The sequence below is a fragment of the Lissotriton vulgaris genome, chromosome 3_1 (genome assembly GCF_964263255.1).
Source record: "Lissotriton vulgaris chromosome 3_1, aLisVul1.2, whole genome shotgun sequence".
In the NCBI taxonomy this organism is placed as follows: Eukaryota; Metazoa; Chordata; class Amphibia; order Caudata; family Salamandridae; genus Lissotriton; species Lissotriton vulgaris.
In genome coordinates this window covers 1,902,183,211-1,902,196,726 of record NC_141689.1, presented here as the reverse complement: position 1 = coordinate 1,902,196,726, position 13,516 = coordinate 1,902,183,211, and the positions used below count along the sequence as shown (strand labels likewise).

The window sequence follows — 13,516 nt, the reverse complement described above, 5'->3', positions numbered from 1 at the left end:
CAGCTTTTAGAGGATGTTAATTGTTGCTTTCATTCCATTCCGAATATGCAGATTTTTGTTAGTGTTCTTTGTTTTTCAATATGTTAATATAAATAGGTCACTTAAGAACAAGTACTTACAAAGGTATATTCAATGTCATTTTTTTATCACTTTCTCATCAGTTAATACAACGGGATGGCTTTGGCAAGGATTTGTCTGACTGTTCTCTGTTCGATCTACTGAAATATGATGACTATAACAGTGACAAGCACTTGGCACTGGAAGAATTCTACAGAGCTTTCCGTAAGTATGCAAGGTGGTCTGTTGTTTATTTTCTATCTGCCTGTTTGATAAATGAAAGGAAAAAATTGAATTGTGCTTTGTGTAGTGTACGATTCTCCTAACGGTTGACATGGAGATTGTCAGGAGCATTATGAATTGTTATTTATTTGCAAATATGAATGCATAGTCTGTAAATTTGTGCAGCAGCAGGGGAACCTGATTTTTGCCAAACTCAAAGGTGATAGGTGATCAGACAATTTCCAGACTAAATCACAACCTCTATCCTGCTCATGGCTGTAATATACCCCCACCACAGACAGTGCTATTTTGAGGTGTCGGCATGTCATTATGAAGATGTCATTTTGGGATATTCCGCACCCTATTTAAGGGTAACATTTTGTGGAGAGTCAGGGCTACATCTTGAGGGAGTCCATGCTCTATCATAACTTTAACACCGTGACTTCTCATATACATAGGAGCATATTATCAAGACAGGCAATAAAATGATCACCATTTTAGCGGCAGAAAACTGCAGCTAAAACGGCGATAATGGCCTTGATAATATGCTCTATGGAATTCCAATTGAAGTCCATGTTAAATGTGAAGGACATCTAACATGGGCTTCAATTGGAATTCCATAGAGCATATTATCAAGCCCATTATCGCCGTTTTAGCGGCAGTTTTCTGTCGCTAAAAACAGCGCTACTTTTATCGCCTGTCTTGATAATATGCCCCCACGTACGTTTAGTTTCTGTGATGTAGAATTGTTTATTTGTGGACACCAATCTAGCAATGAGTGGATTTCATAGTTGATCTTCAAGTGCCACCTCCAGTAACATATTTGTCTTCGATGGATTATTGTAGTTAATTGAAATCTTTCCTGTACTAATTTCTGGTTATTAATGATGAATGTAGCAAGGAATTTAGAAGTACTATATTTGCATTGCACTTTAAAACATTCTGCTTCACTCTTTGTTGTATTTATTTGGCCGGCCTAGTATTGCGTTATGATATTTAAATGAACTGATTGCATCTTTGCACTTTTTTTGTGTCAGGGGCCTTAGAGCTTAGTAGTAAGTTTTTTATCGTTTATTATAGAGCTCCATGTATATTTTATCAATTATCTTTTTTTTTTTTACTTTTTAATTGTATTTTGCGTGGACCTCTTTGAGTTCCAAATCATAATAATAAAAATCTTGAATCTTTAAGCCCTCTCTGTTCACTGGAAAATATTATTTGATTAAAAAAATGTCTACCAGAAAATGCTGTGAGAACTGTTCCAAACTTTTACAACATCTTTAATCATGCGAGCAGTAAGTGCACAGTTCAATTGTGTTTATTATTCTTCATTTAAAGTATTTTTTTTAAGTGACTCTAGCCACAGGGCAACAAAACACTTCATAGATAATGTACTTTTTAGGACCACAGTTGTAGAAGGAGGGGTATTCAGTGGAGGGTTTAGTCAGGAAGGTAGTGTATGAAGTGACGTGTTTCATGTCTGTCTGGAGAGTCTGAAGGTTTAGATGTAGCTTAATGTTGCCTGGAATGGAGTTGCACATCTTGTGGCTAGGCTTGCAAAGCACTGTTTTGACCTTTCTAGATTTGACAATTTCTAGACTTAGATGATTACTGGAACTATGTTTTTTCATAGTTCACTCTTGCACTGTAATTTGTTGTTCTGGTAAAGAGGCAAAGCAGTGTGACTTTCTTCAGGTGTAACTTGTAGTACCTTTAAATTAACTTTTGCTTCAAGTAGTTTCTTGAGAAGATAATTTAGGATATGGGAGACATGATAAGATTTATTTCTTCCTTCAACTAGAGTGGCTACGAGTGGCATAGTGCCAAAAGCTGCTGTAGTAGACGTTGAAAGTCCAGCTAGTATAGTATAGTATTTTCACCATGTATGTGAGTGAGAAAGGAAGAGCTTAAGTTTGTAGCTGTGAAGATGGGTGTTGGCTTTCTCAGCAGGTGGAGTTGATAATACACTAAATAAATCAGCATGTCTATTTATGCGGAGGTTTTGTTCTTAAAGGAAGCTGAAAGCTGCCAGCAGTTTTCTACGGATGGTAAAGTTGTCACTGGGAAATAGGTGAAACAATTTAGTCTTCAGAAGCTTCTGAGAGAGTGACTGCATCAAGGCTGCTAGCTTGTTGAGGAAAGGCATTATTATGTTGGATGTATTGGACACCCATAGGTTGAACTGGGCTTCATCAGCATATTGCTGAATGGTGAGGTTATGGTTGGGATAATATTTTGTTGTGGGTTTAGGCTTACACCTAATGTTAGGCATGGGGTAGGTTTAGGCAAGGAATTAAGGTCAGGCATTAGTGCAAATATTAGGATTACGTACAATTGTATTGTATGTTTAAAATCTAGAGTATTTTATAGAGATAGGATTAGTATTCTAGCTAGGTTTAATTATATATATAGTGTTAGATTTATGGTTTTGGTTGAAGTGCATGTGCAGATGATGGGTTATGATAAAGTAGTTTCTAATAACAGTAAATATCGACATGTTTGATGGTGTGGTACGGTATACACCCGTTACAACGCATCTTTTACTCCGCACTACCATTACAACGCGACTTTTACAACGCATACCATTACAACGCATTGCGCTGGGGGGCGCTCTAGGATAGGGAATAAGTATAATTTACTATCCAACACCTTCCCTAGGGTCCACGGGGACTGGAGTTAGAATAGTAAATTATACTTACCACTATCCAGCACCTCAAAGCGCTATGCGTTGTAATGGTATGCGTTGTAATGGTCGCGTTGTAACGGTAGGTAGTTGTAATAGTATGCGTTGTAACATGGTACATCCGTGTGGTACTTGAAGTAAAAGCTTCTAAGCAAAGAAAGGTGTCATTCTATTTGAATGAATGAATGACTGCACGAATGAAGGAATGCATGAATGAATTAAATAATGCAGCATTTTTTAGAGCGTGCTGTCACTCATAAGAGAGCTACCTGGAGATATTGTGGAAGCTGACTTAAAACTGTTCTTGATACAACAATGGAGTGAGCCAGGGGTCCCAACTAGATCAGACTCTTTTTAAAGCTGGCTTCACTATCTATCAATGAAAGTGGACCTGGAAGTTGGTTCCAGGCTTAGGTACCTAAACCCATGAAGGTCCTCTGTAAAGACGAGTGGCTGACACAGCAATGATGCTTCCAAGTAATATTTATTCTGAATAACAGAGAGCCGTCCCGTCTCAGATGGGACAGCCATAGAACAAGTAATAACTGACACAGAGAGAACTCCACAGTATAAACACTCTAGATGACATCACAGTCATGTCAGGGTTCTCTGCCAGTCATCACATCACCACAACTTCTCATCCCAGGTTTTAAGCTCGAAATGTGGAATTTTAGAGAGTTGGCATTAGTGGATCTCAGGATCCTCTGAGTCCTGTGGCGGCAGAATCAGGTAGTGATATATTTCGGACCAGTGGAATTAAAAGCTCTGAGCACCAAGACGAGGATCTTGAATAGGACCCTCCTTTGAATTGGTAGCCAGTGCAGTCTTCGAAGTGCTTCAGATGACGAACTCTGTTTGGGGAGTGTTAGAAATTGAATCTCTAGTTGGAAGTGGTTTGCATCTTGTACCAGTAGGGACCACAATCCTAGTCAGGGTAAGTCAGATAAACAACCTTTATAAACCTCTGCTCACCCTCTGGTAGCTTGGTGCAGAGCAGTCAGGCTAAACTTAAGAGGTGATGTGTAAAGTATTTGTGCAACACTTAAGTTGGAGTAACACAGTGGAAACACCACAAAGGGACCCCACAGCAGTTTAGAAAGATAGACCATTTATTGGAGAAAAAAAACAAGACCAAAATGACAACAATTTAATCGTAGGTACTCAAGTTATGAATGTCCTTAAATGTCAATGAAACTACTGTGCTTAAGAAGCACTCATGATTCACATATTACTGATGGGCACGCTACTCTGGGGTAACACATTATAAATCCAATCCGGGCATGGCAACAGTGCCCAACAACAACTACTAAAACAAACCTTTATAACAGGTCCCTAGAGACCAGTGTACTCAGGCAATAGCTGCCACCCACAAGTGAGTGCAGGTCGGCTACAGGGACCTTGCGGCTCCCATTACACACAGTGCCTTCTCTGGGCAAAGCAGCTGGGTTGCGTTCCATGTGGTTAGGGCAAAAGTTGCTGTGGTCTCTCTTGGTTGGAAAGCAGTATTGCAACAGGATCTGCTGGGCTTCCCTTGGGCACTATAGGCAGACTTTGCACTTTCGAGTTAAAAGAAGAGCAGATGCAGCAATCTCCCGCTATTGGGCCCCTCACTTCAAGGTTTCAGATGAGCTGCCGATTTTGGAACACAGCGTGAGTTTCCACTTCCCTGAAGGCATGCTGTTGTGGCTCAGGCATCACCTAGGCAACACATTGGGAAAGAATGCGGCCATGATTTAAATTTGAACATACCACCTTGGTAGATTGCAGCGCTGGTCATGCATGTAGCGCCGATCTTTGAAAAAATGAAGTGTGCATCATGGGCAAAGCGCTGAGCCTTGTTGAGTTAAGCTGCTGGACTCACAGGTTGCAGAGTCCAATGGCAGCGATAGGGGGATGAAGTCTTTGGTGACCTTGAGAATTCCTGTACAGGGGGCAAGATAACAAGCCTTTGGATTTACTTTTAGCATCACAGGTTGTAGAGAGAAGAATCTTGTCCTTCTCACTGCTAGGCAAGAGACAGCAGGCCTACACATCAGAGCAGTTAGCAAAGTGATAGTCTTTACTGCAACGCAACTCCTCTTCCTGACAAAGTCACCTCATGTCCAAAAACTGAACTGAGTACATGTGTCAGAGTTCCAGTACTTATACCCAAAAGTGCCTTTCAAGTGAGGGCGACTTCAAAGAGGCCTTTGAAGTTCACAAGGTCCTGCATTTTCTACCATAGCTCCAGAATCACTACAGGGGGTATGGTGTGGGGACAAGCACAACCCATTTCAGGTGCAAGTGTCATCTACTCCATTCAATCTACCTCAGGAAGGCCTATCAGCCTGGTGATAGGACATCAGGATGCAAATGTCACACCCCTTCTCTGTTTTTGTGAATGTTTAGAGGGAATGCACAAAGCCTATCTGTCACCCAACCAAGACGTGCATTCAGAGGCACAGAAAAGTTAAAGTCAGAAAATACCAACTTTCTAAGCATGGCATTTTCATATTTACATTTTAAAACCCGACTTCACTATAAGTTGTGATTTTAAATCATGAGTCTAGAGACACCAAACTCCAAGTCTCTATCTTCTTCCAATTGGAAATTACACTTAAATGATGTTTTAAGGCAATTTCAATGTTACCGTACGGCAGAGATAGGCCTTGCTTTAGTGAACTAATTTAGCAGTTTTTTACTACCAGGTTAAACTCAAAAATACATCTCCTATCTTTTAAATACACTGCATCCAGCCAAACGGGCTGCCTACAACATACCTTATGGGTGACCAACATGTAATAAAAGGGAAGGTTTAGGCCTGGCTAGTAGGCTAACTTGCCAGGAAGAAATGTCAGTTCATAACTGCACACACAGGCTCTGCAGTGACAGGCCTGAGCCATGTTTAAAGGCTACTGAAGTGGGTTGCACAATCAGTGCTACAGGCCCACTAGAAGCATTTAATTTACATGCTCTGGGCACATATAGTGTACTTTATTAGGGACTTACAAGTGAGTGAAATATGCCAATTGTGGATAAGCCAATATTTCCATGTTTTGAGTACAGAGCGTATGCCCTTTAGCACTGGTTAGCAGTGGTAAACTTCCCAGAATCATTAAGCCACCAAAATTGAAGTGAGAAACACAGGAGGGTAGAAGGGAAAAAGTCAGGGTAAAGCATGCCAAGGATGCCAGTTGTAACAGGCAGTTGAAGCAAAAGTCTATCCGCCGGTATGTTGTACCATCTGAAGTCTCTGAGGCAGCTGCTTTGAACTTCCTGCATAAAGGCTGTTGCATTAGTGAAGTCTGGAAGTTCTTGGGGCAAAGGTTAATGTTTTCCCTGTAGCTAGCAGAAGTCCAAGAATTAGTTTAGAGATTTAATCAGAGAAAAACACATATCATCAACTACAAGAGCTTGTGGGCAGCCGCAGAAGGAGAGAGTTGTGTTGAATTCGACTACCAAGTCTTTAGCCACTTCAACTGTTGTGGGAGATGCGAGGACAGAGGTAGGCCGCATTTGCATAGGGGAGAACAGGTTGGTCTTTCTGAACAAGAGAGTTTCAATCTTATCCATATTACATTTTAGATGGGTATTTTTTCATCCTTCAGATAATATTGGCAAAGCAGTTCTTGAAGTTCTGCTCAGACCCAAATATATTCTCGAGGGCTATGATCAATTGTTTTTTGTTCGCATATGATGTGGTAGCAATTCCAAAGGAGGCTATCAAGGAAATCAGAGGGGCCATATAGACATTAAATAATGCAGGCCTAAGTGACGAGCCCTGCTTAATGCCAAAAGCCATGGATTCTTCATCTGAAGAGAACTGGCCCATGGCTACCAGCTGTTTCCTATCTGACAGGAAAGAACTAAATGAAGATAGTTCCTTATAGAAAAATAACAATCTTGAGAAGGCGCTGAAGAAAGCTAATGTGGGAGATGGTATTGAATGCTGTAGAGAGATTTAGTAAGATCAACACTGCATTGTTACCAGTGCCCAGAGTCATCTAAAAGGGCAGATTCCATTGAGTGCTTAGGTCTGAAGCCTAATTGGCAGTCATGTAGTGAGTTGGAACTTTCAAAAAGGTGGTGAGTTGGTCATTCACAATTTTTTCTAGCATTTTGGCCACGTAGGAAGGAGTGAGATGGGCCTAAAGTTGGCCAGAGTTAAAGGGTCTGCTAGGAATCTTTCTTTGCAAAGGCCTAACCACTGCCAATTACCACGTTTGTGGAACTTGGGCTGTGGAGAGCGAGGTGTATAACATATTAATTACTGGGTTTACTGTGTCAATGGCCTTATGAGGATGGTTGGTGGGCAGCGCTCTCAGGGAAAGCATAGCTTGGCACAATTGAAAAGCGAGATCTTGCAGCGGTATACAACGTTTAGCACGCATTTTTTACAACGCACTACCATTACAACGCAGGCATTACCACGCATACCATTACAACGCATTGCGCTGGGGGGCGCTCTAGGATAGGGAATAAGTTTAATTTTATATCCAACACCTTCCCTAGTGTCCACGGGGACTGGAGTTGGAATATAAAATTATACTTACCACTATCCAGCACCTCAAAGTGCTATACGTTGTAACGGTATTCGTTGTAAATACCGCGTTGTAAAGGTATGCGTGGTAATAGTATGCGTGCTAACGTCATACATCCCTTGCAGCTGGCTAGGTTCGTGGCAGGCGTTAAAAAGTCATGTTATAAGGTTAATATCTTATCTTCAAAGAAGGTGGAGATCTGATCAGAGAGGGCCTGTGAGGAAGGGATATGGCTTGATATGTTTTGGGCTGTAGAAAAGATTTTGATATTTGGAAGATCTTTTTGGGGTTAACTTGGTCTGCTCAATTTAGCTGTTGAACTAGGCTTTCTTGGCCTCCCCAATCAAGTTAAGATATGATTTCTGTGCCTGCTTAAAATTAGTCAGGTCCTTAGGTTTGTAGGTCTGATACCATTTACATTCAAGCCTCTTGCAGCAGAGTTTTCTTTTGGCTAGGATAGTAGATGACCAAGTTGCAGATGGGTTTGGGCAAAGCTTGACAGGGCAGGCTAAGGGCAATAGTTAATTGGCAGCATTAGTGATTCATTGGTTGAACAAATTGGGATCCTCTGAAAGCCGCCCCAAGAGGGGAGGGCATTTTTCCCTATTTATGAAGGGTAGAGGGGTTTTGGACGGCTTGGGGGTTGGGTAGGCTAGTCACATCAATCATCAGTCTAAAAGGGACTAATTGATGATCTGACCAGGATTGACTTACCGGTTCCTTCGAAACCAGCAGATGATGGTTGGTACAGATCCCATCTAGGGTGTCGTCAACTGAATGGGTAGGTGCTAACACTATTCGAGGAGGCCTAGGAATGTTAGATTCTCTCTAAAGCTAATTGTATCAGGATTGCCAGTATCATCAAAATCGTAGTTAAAATCTCCTACTAGGGTGATATTTGCATATTAGAGCTGCACTGGTGATAGGGCCTCTCCAAGAGAGGCCAGGAGGTTGGAACCAGGGCCCGGTGGACTATAGATTAAACATTAGCAAGAGACGGAGAGAAGTCTAATTTTAAAACAAAAACCTAAACTATTGGCCCTTTTCAGGGTGCCCATCTATAAGGAGCTAAATTGATAAGAGTCATGGATATAAAGGCTAGGCCTCCTCCATAAACCTATGCCCTATCACATCTGAGGAACGAATAGCCTGGGGTGAGAGCAATAGCGATGTTGGGTTTAGACCAAGTTTTAAGCCAGGACTCAGTGATAAACAGTTAATCAATACGTAGGTTGGTAATAAAGTCATGTATTACTTGCACGTGTTTGCTGAGGGAATGTGCATTAATCAGTCCACCCACAAGAGATTTGTTAACAGAAGGACGGCTAATACGAAAGACTAATACCAAACTTGCCTTTGCAACATACACAGGGCACTATGCCATTTAAGCAGGTAAGGTCAAGAGTGTGAGCACAATGAGGTACTTTATCAATGAAACTTTTTAGAAAATTGGCGGATAATGGGATACCTAGCATAAAGCGACCAAAGGAAAAAGCACTGGCTGTGGAACAGATGCAGACATGCACAGACAAGCTTGCCTTTGGCACAGCAGTGGAGTGTCTGCGCTGTGGGCCTGCACGTATCCTGAAATTGTCATAAGGACTGCCTCACAAGCTCCTTCTGAGCACTCAGACAGGTAACCTCACCGAAGATGCCGGCTTCATGAGGTTACAGGGGAGGTAAGTAAACAGTAAAATCACTGAAAATTATTTAAGCCCTTTGTTGGACTTTGCATCTTTGGCGTAGCATCCTATGACTTTTTGCATCCATCTCCTGTATTTTTGATGTTGTGCTGAATGTTATTTTGCTGGCTTAGATACTTTGGGCACTTTCCCCCTGCTGATCAGTGTCAAAGTGCAAGTGCTCCCTGTGTAAATTGCCATTAGTTATCTCTGATTGGCATATTTGAATTACTTGTGAGTCCCTATTAAAATGCATTGAGTGTGCCAGGGCCAGTAAATCAAATGCTTCTAGTGAGCCTGCAGCACTGATGATGATCTTACACATGAATAGCCCTGTAAATGTATCTCAGACCTGCCAGTGCAGTGTCTGCGTGCAGTTATGAACTTCCATGTCTACCTTGCAAGTGCACCCACTTTGCAGGCCCTAACCCTCCCTTTATTTACGGTCACCCAGGCACTCGTCACCAGCCGACTGGACTACAGAAACGCCCTCTATGCCGGAACCACAGCCAAGATTAAGCATGGGCGAATTTTGCGAATCTCGCGTTCGCGAATTTTGCGGATTTGCGAACTCGCAATCCGCAAAATCCGCGAATTCTCGCGAATTTGCGGATTTTTTTTTTTTGTGTGTTTGCGCGGGTTTCTGCCAGTTCGCGAGGGTTTTGTACAATGTCGCAAATTGCGAACTTACCTGTCGGGTCGCAAGTTTCGCGAACTTGTTGTTTCTACGTGTCCAGCCTGTTTGGGACACTCTTCTTCATCACTGCCACTCTCTGTCACCACTGCCACTCTCTGACTACTCATGCCACCCTCTGGCCCACCCATGCCACCCTCTGTTTCATCACAGCACCCTCTGGTTGTCCAGTCAGTGTACATTATTGTGGCAACGCAAGCACACCTTCCCTGCCTCAAGTGACCTGAATTAATTTGGGGCTGATTAATGTGTCACAGAATATTTTTTTAGCTGGCACCTGCTTCCTTAGTGCTTCCTGATTAGTGAACTTTTGCACTTGCTAAGTGCTTTCATTGTTGCAAAATTAGTTACAACACCTGCCCTGCCCCAACTGACAATAATGAATTAGGGGCTGATTAATGGATTTGAACTGCCAGCCTGGCTCCTGCTTGTCTCCCTTAGCTGTAATTCAGGACCTTTGTGGCATATGTGTAACTATTCTGAGGTTTAGAGCAGGGTCACATAATAGTTGCAACTGGCAACTGAACTCTGGAGGGGCCCCTCAGCAAGCACTACAGGAAATGGCTACTAATGATGAGCCTGAACTTTTGAACCTGGTAAGTAGTTACTTTCAGTTTGCTAAAATCGTATTTCTGCAATTTTGCACTTATTCGCGGGGCGCGAACTCACGCGAACTCACGCGAACAGTGCGAGCAGTGCGAGCAAAATCCGCTGCTCGCGGATTTGCGGATTTTGCGGGAGATTCGCGAATCTCGCGGATTGCGAATTTCCCGAAAATCCGCAAAATCCGCGAGCGAAACAGATTTTCCGCCCATCCTTAGCCAAGATACAGAAAAGACTCCAACGCATCCAGAACGCCTCCGCCCGTCTCATCCTGAACATCCCCCGACGCAGCTACATCTGTGGCCACCTGAAGGACCTGCACTGGCTCCCCGTCAGCAAGAGGATCACGTTCAGGCTCCTCACCCATGCACACAAATCCCTCCACAACCTGGGACCCAAGTACCTCAACGACCGCCTGACCTTCTACACGCCCACCCGCCAGCTACGTTTGACAAGCCTCGCCTTCGCCGCCATACCACGCATCCGAAGAGCCACCGCTGGTGGCAGATCCTTCTCCTACCTGGCGGCCAAGTGATAGGAACTCCCTCCCCATCCATCTTCGACTGACCCAGGACCATCTCGCCTTCAGGAGACAACTCAAGACCTGGCTGTTCGAGCAATAGCAGACCCCTTCCCCCAAGGTGAGTAGCGCACTATACAAGTGTTATGATTGATTGATTGATTGATTGATTGATATTTACATGAAAGACACCCCTCAGGTAGGCCCAAGGTACCCAAATGGGCAGGTGTTACTGCCAATTTCATTTTTCACTATTGAAAGGCTATCTGTCCCATAGGATAGCAAAATACTTTATAGCTTCTTACAAGTATAACTTCCCATTGGGACAAGATAGAGGAATGAAGTTTAGGCTCTCTGAACTCAGAAGTTAATAACACATCTTTTACTAAAGATGTTTTTTAAATTATGTGTTTGGAAATGCCACTTTCAGAAAGTAGCCATTTGCTTGTTTAACCATTCTGTGTGCCTCTGCCTGTTTGTGGATTAACTGTCTGGTTTTTAAGTGATAGGGGCTGGGGATATGCATTCACTGTAGACATCCACTGGGGGGGGGGGGGGGGGGGGGTTGAGGTGTGCCAGGCCCTTCCTGGATGACTTAGAGCTGAGCTGAATAGACCGTGGCTCCATTTAGAGTAGTAGGAGGAGTTTTCCTGGCAGCAGAATAGGGCCTTTCGCACTTTTACCAAGCCATCTCCATCCCCTGTGGTCATACTGCTTCAGTGAGGACAGAACTGGTTTGGACTGAGCTCAGCGACCCTTTCTCAAAGGAGAACAAAGACAAAATGGGGTATAAGTAGCTGACCTTAAACCCCAGAACTTTAGATCACTTCTGGACACAAGAGGAACCTTTGTCAAGGAGGAGAGTTGGAGAGGAGAAGTATTGTCCCTTTGCTGTGTGCTTTGTGGGGTTGGCCTGAGTTGCTTCTTCTGACACGGAAAGGACAAAGACTGAAACTTTGCTGAGAAACCTGCTTGGAGAAGAGCCTTCAAGGGCTTGTGTGTGACGGTCTCCTGTTCTGAAGTCTCAGGGACACAAAGAGTTTTGACCTGCCAGGAGGTGCATGTTCCAGTTTTGGACCTCTGGCGGTCGTTCCTGCTGTTGGGAGATGGAAGAAACTTAAAAGAAGCACAAAAAACAATATCTGTCAGCTACGCTGTCATGACGCTGCGACCTGCACTGAGGCCAGGGGCACTGCTCATGAAGTGCATGATACACCGCCCTGCCCGCCCCTCAGCTCCGATGAACTTTGATGTCTTTTTTTTTTTTTTTTTTTTTTTTTCTTTTATTCCTCATTAGCCTTTTCGCCACCCTTGTTCAGTAGTCTCCGCCCTGGGCTTTTATCTCAATATGCTGGCTATGGACTCGAGTATGTGCAGCTCTCCAGCCCGGACTGGGCCACAATCTCCTATACCACCATGTGTGTATTATAACACAGCCACACCAGAGGCCGCAACCCGATTCTTCCACTCCGCCTTCACGAAGGACGGACCTATTCCACCGGCCTGCGAGATAGGCTGAGGCCTTAATCATAGGAATTTTCCATTATGTACTAGTCTCTTATCCTGTACCCAGACACAAGTCTGCCTATTATCCAAAATGTTCCAAAAAGAGTAACCAAAATCTCTGTTTCTTATTTATCAGACCTTTAGAATCTAGTGTCGCAAAATATCTCATGCTATTTAACCAATCTATGAGTGTCGGTGTCTTAGCTTCTACCCAGACTTTACAGATTTCCCTACGGGCTAGCAACACCCCATAAAAAACTATCTTTACTTTATCATTTATTCTGTTATCAAATAGGTCAAGTCTCCCGGTAATAATTAGTTCATGGCTTACCTCTATCGTGTGGCCGATTGATTGTGATAGACAGTTGCTTACCATCTCCCAAAATTCCCTGATGTTTAAACACTCCACAAACATGTGCAAGTCATCCACATTTATATTTCCGCATTTTGGGCATTCAACCCGTCCTCCGGCTTTAAACTTCGATAGTCTGCGGGGGGTCCAATAGGCTCTATGGATAGTAAAGAGAACATTTCTCCTTAAATTTGCAGATTTAACTGTTTTATATAGTATAGTCATCATTACTTGCCATTGATTTTCTGTGGCGATGTCCGGCAAGCAATCCCTCCATAATTGTTCTGGCAGTGTAAACGGGCCATCTTCCATGTCCACCATTGCCCAGTACCACATCGCAACTTCTTTCTTGAATGTTTGTGAGGAAAAAGTCTTGTCTTCAAAGTCACTTTGAAGTCCTACAACAATATCCATCTTGTTTGCCCAGCTTTGTATCTGCATGTACTTAAACTTAGATAACCCTTGCCCCCACAGCTGTGTCGCTTGTGTCCAACCAATCAATGCTCCCTCCGGAAATAGATCTCCCCAAGTTTTTAATCCTGCTGTTTTTAACGGGACAGCCAATGCGTCTTCTGCCCATAACGGTGAACCTGGTGTGTCCCATATGGATGACCTGTATCCAAAATAGGTCAACTTTGCTATTTTCCTGATTTTATACCAGAGCTCTGCTGCCTCCC

At 43.2% G+C, this 13,516-nt stretch overlaps 1 protein-coding gene across 2 annotated transcripts in view; it reads left to right on the top strand.

Moving 5' to 3' along the window:
* The window catches only part of FSTL5 (follistatin like 5), a 2,973,258-nt gene that overhangs the window by 1,348,184 nt on the left and 1,611,558 nt on the right, over positions 1–13,516 (top strand). For both annotated transcript variants that reach the window (XM_086962384.1, XM_086962383.1), the window contains exon 6: positions 162–282. In XM_086962384.1, the coding sequence (XP_086818510.1) occupies positions 162–282 (121 nt within the window). The remainder of the gene's footprint in view (positions 1–161; positions 283–13,516) is intronic.